Source organism: Bombina bombina, chromosome 2 (genome assembly GCF_027579735.1).
Source record: "Bombina bombina isolate aBomBom1 chromosome 2, aBomBom1.pri, whole genome shotgun sequence".
Taxonomy (NCBI): Eukaryota; Metazoa; Chordata; class Amphibia; order Anura; family Bombinatoridae; genus Bombina; species Bombina bombina.
In genome coordinates, this window is record NC_069500.1 from 181,872,353 (window position 1) to 181,889,764 (window position 17,412).

General features: G+C 39.2%; 1 protein-coding gene across 2 annotated transcripts in view; it reads left to right on the top strand.

The window, feature by feature from the left end:
* Nucleotides 1–17,412, top strand: part of AP3B1 (adaptor related protein complex 3 subunit beta 1) — a 1,155,804-nt gene that overhangs the window by 500,032 nt on the left and 638,360 nt on the right. For both annotated transcript variants that reach the window (XM_053701376.1, XM_053701377.1), the window contains exon 9: nucleotides 7,158–7,255. In XM_053701376.1, the coding sequence (XP_053557351.1) occupies nucleotides 7,158–7,255 (98 nt within the window). The remainder of the gene's footprint in view (nucleotides 1–7,157; nucleotides 7,256–17,412) is intronic.

A 17,412-nucleotide genomic window follows, 5' to 3' on the forward strand; every position in this document is an offset into this window, starting at 1 on the left:
GCTAATCCACTCCCTGATAATTTCCCAACTTGACTAATGTAATCTACTAACCTGGTCTCCCTCTCTCTGCCTCTCCCCTCTTCAATCCATCCTAAATGCCTCTGCTAGGCTAATCCACCACCCCCGACGCTCTGTATCTGCTGCACCTCTCTGCTAGTCCCTTCACTGGCTCCCCATTCACAGCAGAATTAAATTAAAAATTCTCACCCTGAACTACTAAGCCCTAACCAAAGCAGCCCCCCCCACCTGTCCTCACTCATCAACAATTATACTCCAGCCCGCCTCCTAAGATCCAACAATGACCTGCTCCTTGCATCTTCTACCATCACCTCCTCCCATACTAGACTACAGGACTTCTCTTGTGCGGCACCAACCATCTGGAACGCACTTCCTCAAGATGTCAGACTTTACCCTAACCTTTCCTCCTTTAAACACTCCCTAAATACCTTTTTGTTCAGGGAAGCCTATCTCCAAATCAGTAACAAATAAATTCTACTTGCCTAATAGCTGCCCTCATCTAACTCCACACTTACATCATTCCCACCTTTGCAGTCCCCACCTCCTGTTTCTCACCCTCCTACCCATCTAGATTGTAAGTTCCCACAGGAACAGGGCCCTCAATTCCCCCTGTATTTGTTTGTTCGTTAAACTTTGATAGAGTGTATACGTTAGCGCAAGACTACAAAAATCCTATACGAAGCCACTCTCATACTCTTATCTCCTTCCTAGATAAGTTAAATATATAGATAATTATAAATAAAAATGGGAGAGGGCGCTAAAAAGCAAATAGGATATATCAATGAAAAATGAATAATAGATATGTGTTAACCACTTTAATACTTAAAGTGTCGTGAAAAGTAACTCCTTATTGAAATCGTGAAATTGGTGCAGTAAAAACTTTCCAGCTGTGTTAATGATCTGTGGGAACTTTATGTATCAATATAGAGTTAACACTTCGTATTATTACATTGATTCCCTTTTAAAAAATTCCTAGCCTAAAATCCAAAATATATTAGTCAAGTAAAGTCTAGAAAATAAGGTTATAGATTCATTTCTAAAAATTTTATAGTTTTTATATTTAAAGCTTAATGAATTTATTTCCCATAAAAATAATAATTAGTAATCATAGAGATACAATCGATGTACAAAATATGCAATTTGCAGGTATTATGTATATATGTGTTTAAAACTGTTATGACATTAAATTAATGGAAATCTGTCATATCTGGTATCAAATTGATTCTCCCAATGAAACCAAGAAGAAATTACAGTATATCTGAAAATAGAGTTACCTATCAGAAATTATAATGGGTTCTATAATTTCAGGCAAAAAACTTAGGTTATTGAAGGTCATAAAGACGGGGGTTTCTTAGCCCGCCCAGGAGGGTGTGGTCAGGCAACCTGATCTATGGAAAATAGGTATAAGAATCTTATTTTTAACTATAAGATTGCCATTCTTACAAGGGAGGCTGTGAGAACACAGAGTAAGGACCCAATTGATTCATGCCATCTCTCTGGTAACAGATTCCAAAGACTAGTACAGTGTAAGGTTTATAATTTTCTTCTTTTTATTTTGAAAAACTGTTTGCTAATGTGTAATTTTATTTGTAACAACTTTTTATTAATAATTCATTGTGCATAATATTTTTGGCATAATAAATAATTCCTTTATTAAGTTTGTCCTTTGTCTAATAATTGAACCACGTTACTGAAGAGACTGGAATATTAGAACTGTATAATTTAGGTTATTTTCTGATAAATTGTACTCAGAGAGTTAATGTGCAAGTCTGGGTTTTTCCTTAGGATTTTCTCTTTAAATTTTTTTAAGTGGTGGCAGCTGAGATATTGTAGTTAGTTTAGTGTGGGTGCCATTAAAGGGGAGTTTTGGGGCATTTATTTTACGTCTAGTATAGACTGGAGCATGTTGTTAACCCTTACACCCACTGAACTAAATCACAAGCTGGTCTGGTGTGGCTAGATTGTGACATTTTAGTGAGAGTAGAAGGGGTCTGTTAACCCTTTCTATGCCAAATAAGTGACTGGCGCAGGGTTGGATAACCTTGGTTCGTCACAATCAGGTAAGCATAATTTATGTTTTTTCATTGATATATCCTATTTGCTTTTTAGTGCCCTCTCCCATTTTTATTTATAATTGTTTGTTAAACTTTGTCTGGTGTCTTTTATATTGTATTGTACTGTACTTTATCTTTGTACCTATGGATAGCGCTGCAGAATCTGTTGGCGCTTTATAAATAAAGAATAATAATGTTTTGTGAACTTTATCACTTAAAAAGGAAAGATTAATAGCATGTCAGAAAAAAAGATCTAAAAAAATGGCCAAAAATAATAAAATGGTTTTCTAATACATTAAATTAAAACTCAGTTTGATGTCTAATACTAGGTGATGGTCATTCAGAATACTCATTCACAATAGTGTTATATCTATAATCCATAAATTTCAAAGAAATAAATCTATAATACATTGTACTACATGGATCCAGAATAATAATATTAAAAAAACTAACCTTACTAATCATTATATTTCTTTGATAAACATAACAATAGCTTACTATAGGAATCGAATTCCTGATCAAATAACACATTTTTTTTTTATTTTTTTTATAGAACAGATAGCTATACCACTAGCTAGACTATACCAGATGATTTAGTGATTTAAAATTTTCAGTTAACCCAAATGATCCTTAAAGGTTAAATTATTTATATATCAGATACTGCTAAATTAATATTTTCATTCAAACCATCAGGATAGATGTTATGCGTTTTACAAATCCAATTAGATTCCCTTTAATGTAATCTAGAGAATCTCAATTTAAACATTAAACCCACTATCTGTTCTATAGGCATTACAGTAAATCATTCTATGCCTAGAGTTTGATTCCTATAGTAATCTATTGCTATGTTTATCAAGGAGATACGATTAGTAAGGATAGTTTTTTGTATTTATTTTTTATTCTTGATCCATGTAGTACAATGTATTATAGATTTATTTGTTTGAAATGTATGGATTATAGATATTACACTATTGTGAATGAGTATTCTGAATGTCCGTCACCTAGTTTTAGACAGAAGTTCCCATCTTAGAATCTGCTACCTAGTTGTAGTCTAGTGGTAGAGTTGAAGGTTAGGTAATTCTTTTTAGCCTATCCATTGGAGGTTCAATTCCCATTTAGACAAGTTTTAATTTAATGTATTAGAAAAAAAAAAAATAAATAAAATAAAATATATATATATATATATATTCTATTTTATTAATCCAATTGGAGAAAACCAGTGATGACAACATGTCTGATTTGTGACTACTTGATCCAATAGGAGCGAATGATTCAACACAGACACACTGAAACATATTAGTTAAAATATATATTTTATACTATGTTAGCAATTCTAAACAGCTTATGTTTAATTGAGTATCAAATGAACTTACCTGGAAAGATTTAAAATAGTTTGTTGTTTTTAACCAATCATGTTGTAACAGTTCCTTTTTAAATGTAAAGAGACATGTGTGCTTCATAAGTCTGAGTACGGTCAGCAGACCAAAACCGGTCAGACTTTTTTACTTTTTGACCCTTTGTATATGTATTGGATTTTAAAGGCACAGTCTAGTCCAAAATAAACTTTCATGATTCAGATAGAGAATGTAATTTTAAACAATTTTCCAATTTACTTTTATCACCAATTTTGCTTTGTTCTCTTGGTATTCTTAGTTGAAAGCTAAACCTAGGTGGTTCATATGCTAATTTCTATGCCCTTAAAGGCCGCCTATTCTTTGTTCTCTTGGTATTCTTAGTTGAAAGCTAAACCTAGGTGGTTCATATGCTAATTTCTATGCCCTTAAAGGCCGCCTCTTCTCTCAGAGCATTTTGACAGTTTTTCACCACTAGAGGGTGTTAGTTCATGTGTGTCATATAGATAACATAGTGCTCACGCACGTGGAGTTCAGGTGAGCCAGCTCTGATTGGCTAAAATGGATGTCTGTCAAAAGAACTGAAATAAGGGGGCAGTTTGCAGAGGCTTATTTACAAGGTAATCACAGAAGTAAAACGTGTATTTATATAACTGTGTTGGTTGTGCAAAACTAGTGATTGGGTAATAAAGGGATTATCTATCTGTTTAACAATAAAAAATCTGGTGTAGACTGTCCCTTTAATGGATTACGGAATAAAATTGCGCTTTTATTTTACACTTTCACTCATCTCTTTATTTTCTATACACTGAAACATTATTGTTAACTATTTTATTGTGAATGAGTATAGGTTAACAATATTGTATTAGTGATACCTAATAGTTTAGAATGTGTTAATGTTAGTTAAGATAGTGGAGTACACCTAGCGCCTACTAAATAAGACCTCTGGCTTTGATAATTTGACACCTAGTTGTCAAATGGAAAGATAAAACTAATAAGGTATACCAAAGCGCCAACTATACGAAGGCTGGGTCTGGACCTATTGCAATATTATCAAACGATTACAATAAACAATTTATTGAGTACACAAATAAGTTAAAAACATGGATCCATGTATAAACAATCAAATTTATACAACAATAATAGCTAAATGAATAGTTAAAACAAATAGTTATGTAACGGATATAGCATTTAAAATTGTGCAAACATTGCTCTTAAAAATATTCATAACAAATTCCAAATTTAGTATAAGGCTCACAACAGAAATTCAACTTTGTGTTTACCATATACACATACACAGATTTGTACAGCAATTATAGCTAAATGAATAGTTAAAACAAATAGTTAAATAGCAGATATGGCATTTAAAATTGTGCAAACAATGCTCTTAAAAAATATTCCTAAAAAATTCCAAATTAAGTATAAGGCTCACAACAGAAATTCAACTTTGTGTTTACCACATACACATAATAGGTGAATATATTAGTCAGTTATATAATATTATCTAACCAATAATGTTCTCGATTCTATGCAATACTAAATATTGCCAATAGTGACTAATGTGTAGGGCTCTGAGTCTTGATAAAGGTCTCTTTGTGACCGAAACGCGTCGACTGGTAAGCACAATTTCATTTTCTATTGATCTAAAAACAATCTACACCATCATATCTTTCTTTTACAGAAGGATCATCCAGGGATTATAACAAAATATTTGCCAAGAAGATAGAATTTTGGGTTGGAAAAGGCTAGCAAGTACTGACACTGCTATTCAGTATAAAATACTTGGAAAATCACCATAACTATTGCTGTTAGGATTCACAAGACTTTAAGGATTATTGTTTTTTCTTAGAGACACACTACTTATTATAATTTATTGTTGGATTATTTTTCTATTAAGTTTTCACTGTTGGACTATTATTTACATTTATATAAGTTACTATTGGAACACACCACAATGTTTTTGTAAATTTTTGGTTTTTCATTTTTCACAATCTTTGTTCTTAATTCACGTTTTTTGAAGATCAACCTATTTTTTGACCATTAATATCTTTTGTACACTAATTTTTGCACGCAACTTTTTTGATACACATTCTTTACATTGGCTTATTGCTGTCACAATATTTTTTACTTGACAATGCGTATGTGGTAAACACACAGTTAAAGGTCTTACTCAGAGCCCTACACATTAGTCACTATTGGCAATATTTAGTATTGCATAGAATCGAGAACATTATTGGTTAGATACTATTATATAACTGACTAATATATTTCACCTATTATGTGTATGTGGTAAACACAAAGTTGAATTTCTGTTGTGAGACTTATACTTTATTTGGAATTTTTTAGGAATATTTTTTAAGAGCATTGTTTGCACAATTTTAAATGCCATATCTGCTATTTAACTATTTGTTTTAACTATTCATTTAGCTATTATTGCTGTACAAATCTGTGTATGTGTATATGGTAAACACAAAGTTGAATTTCTGTTGTGAGCCTTATACTAAATTTGGAATTTTTTATGAATATTTTTAAGAGCAATGTTTGCACAATTTTAAATGCTATATCCGTTACATAACTATTTGTTTTAACTATTCATTTAGCTATTATTGTTGTATAAATTTGATTGTTTATACATGGATCCATGTTTTTAACTTATTTGTGTACTCAATAAATTGTTTATTGTAATCGTTTGATAATATTGCATTAGGTCCAGACCCAGCCTTCGTATAGTTGGCACTTTGGTATACCTTATTAGTTTAATGTTAGTTAAGTAATTAACTCTGGTTATTGAATGCACATGCATTTTATCATTTGTATGTATATTTAAAGCTTCCTTGTGTGTGTAATGTATTATACTGCCTGATGAAACAGCCCTGAGAGTTCAGTCTGCCTATGATCACCATCTATTGGTGATTATTAAATGTGAGTAGTATTGCACATTTAAATCTTTAACACAAAGTGGTGATATTGTAATAAGCTATGTGGCGCCCCCTATGTTTCTTTGTATGTCTTAAAACCACTGCTTTTCAAGCCCTCCCACTATCTTATAGATTGCCAACTGATTAATCTGTGTTAATGCACAAAGCTCTGCTCTCATGCAGTTATATGAGCAGGAGATGGAGGAGATGCACACGTGAATGTGTGAGGGGATGCACGAGTAAATACTTGTGCAGTAATACATGTGGGCAATATATACTGCCTTTAATGTGGGTGAACATGTTCCTGGCTGGGAACCTTATGCTGTTTATATAAAAATAAAAATAAAGCATCTCTTGTTATTGTGTAAAATATTGTGCTTGTCCCACCCTCTAGAGAGGCGAAAAAGAAAATTCTCTAACACAGGTTTTCAGAGCAAATGGCCTAAACCAGATATTTAATTAGCAGCATTTTAAAATCCTATGTAATAGAATTTGTTATTTGGTCTCTAGGGAGTGTGGTACAAGCAGAATGTTTGTTTTTACTTGAAAGCAAAAGGCATTTCATTTCCCACTAATAAACAGGATACATATTATTTACCCCACTAATTTCAGAAGTCTGTATCACCATGAGAAATTTAATAGAAAATTACATCTATACTAAATGATAAATCAACTTCTTCACTCTTTAAGGTGACATTCATAATCCTTACTCAACACTCACTTCATTATAACCACACTAATACTTGAGCACTGTCATAAAATAATGATTTTATCTATCTATCTTAATCATTATATATGTATCCTTATCTTTTCAGGTTGTGATGGCTGTAGCACAGCTCTACTGGCATTTGGCGCCAAAATCTGAAGCAAGTATTGTTTCAAAATCATTAGTTCGTCTTCTTCGTAGTCACAGGTAAGTGCAGCCGTTCACCAACTTCATATGTTTAAGTGCAGCTATAAAACAACTTAATCACAAAAAATAGAGGTAGACAGATAAAGAAAATATCATTCTAGATTAAAAGAAAAAAAAAATCATAAGATACATAGTATGCGCAATCACTCCCTTAGTCTTCCTGCAAATGAAAACTATTCAAAAGCTGAGAGGAAAACTACTTTGGGTACTTTCCCATTATACAGAATGGCCACTGGCAGAGTTGGTGGGCTTGCACCTACATTACATGAAGGGTTCTTTATTTTCTTTCCTGGCATCCTGGCATCTTATATTTAAGACGGCTTTTTGTCATTTCTCTTGCAAGTTGTAACCAGTCCACGGATACATCCTTTACTTGTGGGATATTCTCATTCCCTACAGGAAGTAGCAAAGAGAGCACACAGCAAAGCTGTCCATATAGCTCCCCCTCTAGCTCCACCCCCCAGTCATTCTCTTTGGTGGCTCTAAGCACTAGGGTCTCTCTCGGGAGTGTAAAGTGAATGTAGTGTTAGAATTGTAGTTTTATTATCTTCAATCAAAAGTTTATTTTAAATGGTACCGGTTTGTACTATTTACTCTCTAGCAGAAAAGTGATGAAGATTTCTGCTGAGAGGAAAATGATTTTAGCATGTTGCAACTAAAATCCACTGCTGTTCCCACACAGGACTGAGGAGTACCAGAAAACTTCAGTTGGGGGGAACAGTTTGCAGGGTGATCTGCAATAAGGTATGTTCAGTCATTTATTTCTAGACAAGACTGAGATAATGCTAGAAGAGACTGACAATATCCCCATGAGGGGAGGGTAAGCTATGTTCACAGACTTAGTAAGGAATCGAATGCTTACATAATAGGGCTAATATACTGGTTGACACTTATTCAGGGCAATCGATTGTTTGGCTAAGGAAAAATCATTTTGCAAGACACTTTGAAAGCCCTTTCTCCAACATAGGTGTGTCCGGTCCACGGCGTCATCCTTACTTGTGGGATATTCTCTTCCCCAACAGGAAATGGCAAAGAGCCCAGCAAAGTTGGTCACATGATCCCTCCTAGGCTCCGCCTTCCCCAGTCATTCTCTTTGCCGTTGTACAGGCAACATCTCCACGGAGATGGCTTAGAGTTTTTTGGTGTTTAAATGTAGTTTTTATTCTTCAATCAAGAGTTTGTTATTTTAAAATAGTGCTGGTATGTACTATTTACTCTGAAACAGAAAAGAGATGAAGATTTCTGTTTGTAAGAGGAAAATGATTTTAGCAACCGTTACTAAAATCGATGGCTGTTTCCACACAGGACTGTTGAGAGGAATTAACTTCAGTTGGGGGAAACAGTGAGCAGACTTTTGCTGCTTGAGGTATGACACATTTCTAACAAGACTTGGTAATGCTGGAAGCTGTCATTTTCCCTATGGGATCCGGTAAGCCATTTTTATTAAATAAGAATAAAGGGCTTCACAAGGGCTTAAAGACTGGTAGACATTTTTCTGGGCTAAAACGATTGATTTATAAGCATTTTTAATAGTTTATAGCTTTGAGGAGTTATTTTATTCTTGGGAATTATGTTAAATAACCGGCAGGCACTGTATTGGACACCTTTTTCACTGGGGGCCTTCTCTAATCATAGGCAGAGCCTCATTTTCGCGCCTCTATTGCGCAGTTGTTTTTGGGAAGCAAGGCATGCAGATGCATGTGTGAGGAGCTCAGATACATAGAAAAAGCTTACTGAAGGCGTCATTTGGTATCGTATTCCCCTCTGGGCTTGGTTGGGTCTCAGCAAAGCAGATACCAGGGACTGTATAGGGGTTAAATATAAAAACGGCTCCGGTTCCGTTATTTTAAGAGTTAAAGCTTTCAAATTTGGTGTGCAATACTTTTAAGGCTTTAAGACACTGTGGTGAAATTTTGGTGAATTTTGAACAATTCCTTCATACTTTTTCACATTTTCAGTAATAAAGTGTGTTCAGTTTAAAATTTAAAGTGACAGTAACGGTTTTATTTTAAAACGTTTTTTGTACTTTGTTATCAAGTTTTTGCCTGTTTAACATGTCTGAACTATCAGATAGACTATGTTCTGTATGTGAGGAAGCCAAGGTTCCTTCTCATTTAAATAGATGTGATGTATGTGACACAAAATGTAGAGAAAATGATGCCCAAGATGATTCCTCAAGTGAGGGGAGTAAGCATGGTACTGCATCATCCCCTCCTTCGTCTACGCCAGTCTTGCCCACACAGGAGGCCCCTAGTACATCTAGTGCGCCAATACTCCTTACTATGCAACAATTAACGGCTGTAATGGATAATTCTATCAAAAACATTTTAGCCAAAATGCCCACTTATCAGCGAAAGCGCGACTGCTCTGTTTTAGAAAATACCGAAGAGCATGAGGACGCTGATGATAATGGTTCTGAAATGCCCCTACACCAGTCTGAGGGGGCCAGGGAGGTTTTGTCTGAGGGAGAAATTTCAGATTCAGGGAAAATTTCTCAACAAGCTGAACCTGATGTGATTACATTCAAATTTAAATTGGAACATCTCCGCGCTCTGCTTAAGGAGGTGTTATCTACTCTGGATGATTGTGACAATTTGGTCATTCCAGAGAAATTATGTAAGATGGACAAGTTCCTAGAGGTCCCGGGGCCCCCCGAAGCTTTTCCTATACCCAAGCGGGTGGCGGACATTGTAAACAAAGAATGGGAAAGGCCCGGCATACCTTTTGTCCCTCCCCCTATATTTAAGAAATTGTTTCCTATGGTCGACCCCAGAAAGGACTTATGGCAGACAGTCCCCAAGGTCGAGGGGGCGGTTTCTACTCTAAACAAACGCACTACTATCCCTATAGAAGATAGTTGTGCTTTCAAAGATCCTATGGATAAAAAATTAGAGGGTTTGCTTAAAAAGATGTTTGTTCAGCAAGGTTACCTTCTACAACCAATTTCATGCATTGTTCCTGTCACTACAGCAGCGTGCTTCTGGTTCGATGAACTAGAAAAGTCGCTCAATAAAGATTCTTCTTATGAGGAGATTATGGACAGAATTCATGCTCTCAAATTGGCTAATTCTTTTACTTTAGACGCCACTTTGCAATTGGCTAGATTAGCGGCGAACAATTCGGGGTTTGCTATTGTGGCGCGCAGAGCGCTTTGGCTAAAATCTTGGTCAGCGGATGCGTCTTCCAAGAACAAATTGCTTAACATACCTTTCAAGGGGAAAACGCTGTTTGGCCCTGACTTGAAAGAGATTATTTCAGATATCACTGGGGGTAAGGGCCACGCCCTTCCTCAGGATAGGTCTTTCAAGGCTAAAAATAAACCAAATTTTCGTCCCTTTCGCAGAAACGGACCAACTCCAAGTTCTACATCCTCTAAGCAAGAGGGTAATACTTCTCAAACCAAGCCAGCCTGGAGGCCAATGCAAGGCTGGAACAAAGGTAAGCAGGCCAAGAAACCTGCCACTGCTACCAAGACAGCATGAGATGTTGGCCCCCGATCCGGGACCGGATCTGGTGGGGGGCAGACTTTCTCTCTTCGCTCAGGCTTGGGCAAGAGATGTTCTGGATCCTTGGGCGCTAGAAATAGTCTCCCAAGGTTATCTTCTGGAATTCAAGGAGCTACCCCCAAGGGGGAGGTTCCACAGGTCTCAATTGTCTTCAGACCACATAAAAAGACAGGCATTCTTACATTGTGTAGAAGACCTGTTAAAAATGGGAGTGATTCATCCTGTTCCATTAGGAGAACAAGGGATGGGATTCTACTCCAATCTGTTCATAGTTCCCAAAAAAGAGGGAACATTCAGACCAATCTTAGATCTCAAGATCCTAAACAAATTTCTCAAGGTTCCATCGTTCAAAATGGAAACCATTCGGACAATTCTTCCTACCATCCAGGAAGGTCAATTCATGACCACGGTGGATTTAAAGGATGCGTATCTACATATTCCTATCCACAAGGAACATCATCGGTTCCTAAGGTTCGCCTTTCTGGACAAGCATTACCAGTTTGTGGCACTTCCATTCGGATTAGCCACTGCTCCAAGAATTTTCACAAAGGTACTAGGGTCCCTTCTAGCGGTGCTAAGACCAAGGGGCATTGCAGTAGTACCTTACTTGGACGACATACTGATTCAAGCGTCGTCTCTACCTCAAGCAAAGGCTCATACGGACATTGTCCTGGCCTTTCTCAGATCTCACGGGTGGAAAGTGAACGTAGAAAAAAGTTCTCTATCTCCGTCAACAAGAGTTCCCTTCTTGGGAACAATAATAGATTCCTTAGAAATGAGGATTTTTCTGACAGAGGCCAGAAAATCAAAACTTCTAAGCGCTTGTCAAGTACTTCATTCTGTTCTTCTTCCTTCCATAGCGCAGTGCATGGAAGTAATAGGTTTGATGGTCGCGGCAATGGACATAGTTCCTTTTGCGCGAATTCATCTAAGACCATTACAACTGTGCATGCTCAGTCAGTGGAATGGGGATTATACAGACTTGTCTCCGACGATACAAGTAGATCAGAGGACCAGAGATTCACTCCGTTGGTGGCTGACCCTGGACAACCTGTCACAAGGGATGAGCTTCCGCAGACCAGAGTGGGTCATTGTCACGACCGACGCCAGTCTGGTGGGCTGGGGCGCGGTCTGGGAACCCCTGAAAGCTCAGGGTCTTTGGTCTCGGGAAGAATCTCTTCTCCCGATAAATATTCTGGAACTGAGAGCGATATTCAATGCTCTCAAGGCTTGGCCTCAGCTAGCAAAGGCCAAATTCATACGGTTTCAATCAGACAACATGACGACTGTTGCGTATATCAACCATCAGGGGGGAACAAGGAGTTCCCTGGCGATGGAAGAAGTGACCAAAATAATTCAATGGGCGGAGACTCACTCCTGCCACTTGTCTGCAATCCACATCCCAGGAGTGGAAAATTGGGAAGCGGATTTTCTGAGTCGTCAGACATTTCATCCGGGGGAGTGGGAACTCCATCCGGAAATCTTTGCCCAAATAATTCAATTGTGGGGCATTCCAGACATGGATCTGATGGCGTCTCGTCAGAACTTCAAGGTTCCTTGCTACGGGTCCAGATCCAGGGATCCCAAGGCGACTCTAGTGGATGCACTAGTAGCACCTTGGAGCTTCAACCTAGCTTATGTGTTCCCACCGTTTCCTCTCATTCCCAGGCTGGTAGCCAGGATCAAACAGGAGAGGGTATCGGTGATCTTGATAGCTCCTGCGTGGCCACGCAGGACTTGGTATGCAGATCTGGTGAATATGTCATCGGCTCCACCATGGAGGCTACCTTTGAGACAGGACCTTCTTGTTCAAGGTCCGTTCGAACATCCGAATCTGGCCTCACTCCAACTGACTGCTTGGAGATTGAACGCTTGATTTTATCAAAGCGAGGGTTCTCAGATTCTGTCATTGATTCTCTTGTTCAGGCCAGAAAGCCTGTAACTAGAAAAATCTACCATAAAATATGGAAAAAATATATCTGTTGGTGTGAATCTAAAGGATTCCCATGGAACAAGATAAAAATTCCTAAGATTCTATCCTTTCTTCAAGAAGGTTTGGAGAAAGGATTATCTGCAAGTTCTTTGAAGGGACAGATTTCTGCTTTATCTGTTTTACTTCACAAAAAGCTGGCGGCTGTGCCAGATGTTCAAGCTTTTGTTCAGGCTCTGGTTAGAATCAAGCCTGTTTACAAACCTTTGACTCCTCCTTGGAGTCTTAATTTAGTTCTTTCAGTTCTTCAGGGGGTTCCGTTTGAACCCCTACATTCCGTTGATATCAAGTTATTATCTTGGAAAGTTTTGTTTTTGGTTGCAATTTCTTCTGCTAGAAGAGTTTCAGAGTTATCTGCTCTGCAGTGTTCTCCTCCTTATCTGGTGTTCCATGCAGATAAGGTGGTTTTGCATACTAAACCTGGTTTTCTTCCGAAAGTTGTTTCTAACAAAAATATTAACCAGGAGATAGTCGTGCCTTCTTTGTGTCCGAATCCAGTTTCAAAGAAGGAACGTTTGTTGCACAATTTGGATGTAGTTCGTGCTCTAAAATTCTATTTAGAGGCTACAAAGGATTTCAGACAAACATCTTCCTTGTTTGTTGTTTATTCTGGTAAAAGGAGAGGTCAAAAAGCAACTTCTACCTCTCTCTCTTTTTGGCTTAAAAGCATCATCAGATTGGCTTATGAGACTGCCGGACGACAGCCTCCTGAAAGAATCACAGCTCATTCCACTAGGGCCGTGGCTTCCACATGGGCCTTCAAGAACGAGGCTTCTGTTGATCAGATATGTAAGGCAGCGACTTGGTCTTCACTGCACACTTTTACTAAATTTTACAAATTTGATACTTTTGCTTCTTCTGAGGCTATTTTTGGGAGAAAGGTTTTGCAAGCCGTGGTGCCTTCCATCTAGGTGACCTGATTTGCTCCCTCCCATCATCCGTGTCCTAAAGCTTTGGTATTGGTTCCCACAAGTAAGGATGACGCCGTGGACCGGACACACCTATGTTGGAGAAAACAGAATTTATGTTTACCTGATAAATTACTTTCTCCAACGGTGTGTCCGGTCCACGGCCCGCCCTGGTTTTTTAATCAGGTCTGATGATTTATTTTCTCTAACTACAGTCACCACGGTATCATATGATTTCTCCTATGCAAATATTCCTCCTTTACGTCGGTCTAATGACTGGGGAAGGCGGAGCCTAGGAGGGATCATGTGACCAGCTTTGCTGGGCTCTTTGCCATTTCCTGTTGGGGAAGAGAATATCCCACAAGTAAGGATGACGCCGTGGACCAGACACACCGTTGGAGAAAGTAATTTATCAGGTAAACATAAATTCTGTTTTTGGTTTTTTTCTGGGGTTATTACCACATGGCTGTTTTTTAGTCACTTAGGAGTGATTTACTAGGCCTCACAGCTCCGGAGTAGAGTGGGAGGGGCCTAATTGCCTCAGATGCGCACTTAGAATTGCAGATAAGTTCATGCTGTTTCACATGGAGGGTCCTGCTGATGTTTGAGGGCCTAAAAGAAGCTATATTCCCCCAAATCTGATCCCTAAGGGAAGGTAGAGCCAGAGCAAGGCTGTGGCAAGGTGCTGTAGTGATTTAACCAGGTGTTGGCTTTAGGCTGCTCCGGTTTGGGCATTAAGGGGTTAATCGTTTTGAAACTTGGGGTGTAATCTTATTAAGGCTTTAGCTACATACTGTGAAAATTTCAGAAAGATTGCTGCAGTTTTCACCGTTTTGTAAAATTGTGTGCTCTTTTTATCTCTTAAAGGCACAGTAACGTTTTTTTCAAATTGTGTTTTTTATTTGATTAAAGTGATTCTAAGCCTGTTTGTGTACTCTACTAGTCTGTTAAACATGTCTGACACTAAGGAAAATCCTTGTTCAATGTGTTTAGAAGCCATGGTGGAACCTCCTCTCAGAATGTGTCCCACTTGTACTGATATGTCTATACACTTTAAAGATCATATTGTTGCACTTAAGAATGTGGCCCAAGATGATTCTCAAACTGAAGGTAACAAGGGTAGCCCGTCTGCCTCTCCCCAAGTGTCACAACCAGTTACGCCCGCGCAAGCGACGCCTAGTACCTCTAGTGCGTCTAACCCTTTTACATTACAAGACTTAGCGGCAGTCATGGATAATTCTCTTACAGCCTTCTTATCTATACTGCCCGTGTTACCTGCAAAGCGTGATAGCTCCGTTTTAAGAACAGATTATGAGCATTCTGACGCTTTGGTAGCCGTATCCGATATAACCTTCACAACGCTCTGAAGTGGGAGCGAGGGATTTGATGTCTGAGGGAGAAGTCTCTGATTCAGGAAGGGTTCCTCCCCAGACAGATTCAGATACATTGGCTTTTAAATTTAAACTAGAACACCTCCGTGTTTTAGTTAGGGAGGTATTAGCTACTCTGGATGACTGTGACCCTTTGGTGATCCCAGAGAAATTGTGTAAAATGGACAAGTACCTAGAGGTCCCTGTTTACACGGATGCGTTTCCGGTCCCTAAGAGGATTGCGGATATCGTTACTAGGGAGTGGGATAGGCCAGGTGTCCCTTTCGTCCCCCCTCCTGTTTTTAAGAAAATGTTCCCCATATCTGACCCCATCGGGACTCGTGGCAGACGGTCCCTAAGGTGGAGGGGGCTGTTTCTACACTAGCTAAACGCACAACCATACCAATTGAAGACAGTTGTGCTTTTAAAGACCCTATGGATAAAAAATTAGAGGGTTTACTTAAGAAAATTTTTGTTCAACAAGGTTTTCTTCTCCAACCTATTGCCTGCATTATTCCTGTAACTACTGCAGCTGCTTTCTGGTTTGAGGCTCTGGAAGACTTTCTCCAGACGGAGACCTCATATGAGGAAATTATGGATAGAATTAAGGCTCTAAAGCTAGCTAATTCTTTTATCACTGACGCCGCTTTCCGAATAGCTAAGTTAGCGGCGAAAATTCAGGTTTCGCCATTTTGGCGCGCAGGGCGCTATGGCTAAAGTCCTGGTCGGCCGATGTGTCGTCTAAATCCAAGCTTTTGAACATTCCTTTCAAAGGGAAGACCCTATTCGGGCCTGAATTGAAAGAGATTATTTCAGATATCACCGGGGGAAAAGTCAATGCTCTCCTTCAGGACAATGCCTTTAAAACAAAGAACAAAGCTAATTTTCGTTCCTTTCGCAATTTCAAGAACGGCCCCGCTTCATCCTCTCCGGCTGCAAAGCAAGAGGGTAACGCTTCACAGCCCAAGGCAAACTGGAAACCTTACCAGGGCTGGAATAAGGGTAAACAGGCCAAAAAGCCTGCAGCTGCCACCAAGACAGCATGAAGGGGTAGCCCCTGATCCGGGACCGGATCTAGTAGGGGGCAGACTCTCTCTCTTCGCTCAGGCCTGGGCAAGAGATGTACACGATCCTTGGGCATTAGAGATTGTAGCCCAGGGATACCTTCTAGAATTCAAGGACTCTCCTCCAAGGGGACGGTTCCACATTTCTCGTCTGTCTAAAGATCAGACAAAGAAAGAGGCGTTTTTACGCTGTGTAGAAGATCTACATACAATGGGAGTGATCCACCCAGTTCCAATTGCAGAACAAGGACTGGGGTTTTACTCAAACCTGTTTGTGGTTCCCAAAAAAAGAAGGAACTTTCAGACCAATCCTGGATCTCAAAATTCTAAACAAATTCCTCAGAGTCCCATCATTCAAGATGGAGACCATTCGGACAATCTTACCAATGATCCAGGAGGGTCAATATATGACTACCGTGGATCTAATGGATGCGTATCTGCACATTACTATCCACAAAGATCATCACCAGTTCGCCTTTCTGGACAAGCATTTTCAGTTTGTGGCTCTTCCTTTCGGGTTGGCCACTGCTCCCAGAATTTTCACAAAGGTGCTAGGGTCCCTCCTGGCGGTTCTAAGACCGCGGGGCATAGCAGTGGCGCCTTACCTAGACGACATCTTAATTCAGGCGTCAACTTTCCAAAGAACCAAGTCTCACACAGAGATTGTATTGGCCTTTCTGAGGTCTCACGGGTGGAAGGTGAACATCAAAAAGAGTTCTCTCTCCCCCCTCACAAGAGTTCCATTCCTAGGAACCCTGATAGACTCGGTAGAAATGAAAATATTTCTGACGGAGGTCAGAAAGCTAAAACTCTTAACTACTTGCCGAGCTCTTTATTCCATTCCTCGGCCATCTGTGGCTCAGTGCATGGAGACAATCGGACTAATGGTTGTGGCAATGGACATAGTCCCTTTTGCTCGGATACACCTCAGACCACTGCAACTATGCATGCTTAAACAGTGGAATGGGGATTATGCAGATTTGTCTCCTCAAATTCAGTTGGACCAGGAGACCAGAGATTCTCTTCTCTGGTGGTTGTCTCAGGATCACCTGTCTCAAGGAATATGTTTCCGCAGGCCAGAGTGGATCATCGTAACGACCGACGCCAGTCTGTTAGGCTGGGGTGCGGTCTGGGACTCCCTGAAAGCTCAGGGCTTATGGTCTCGGGAAGAAACTCTTCTCCCGATAAACATTCTGGAACTGAGGGCGATATTCAACGTTTTTCAGGCATGGCCTCAACTAGCGGCGGCCAAATTCATCAGATTTCAGTCGGACAACATCACGACTGTAGCTTACGTCAATCATCAGGGGGGAACAAAG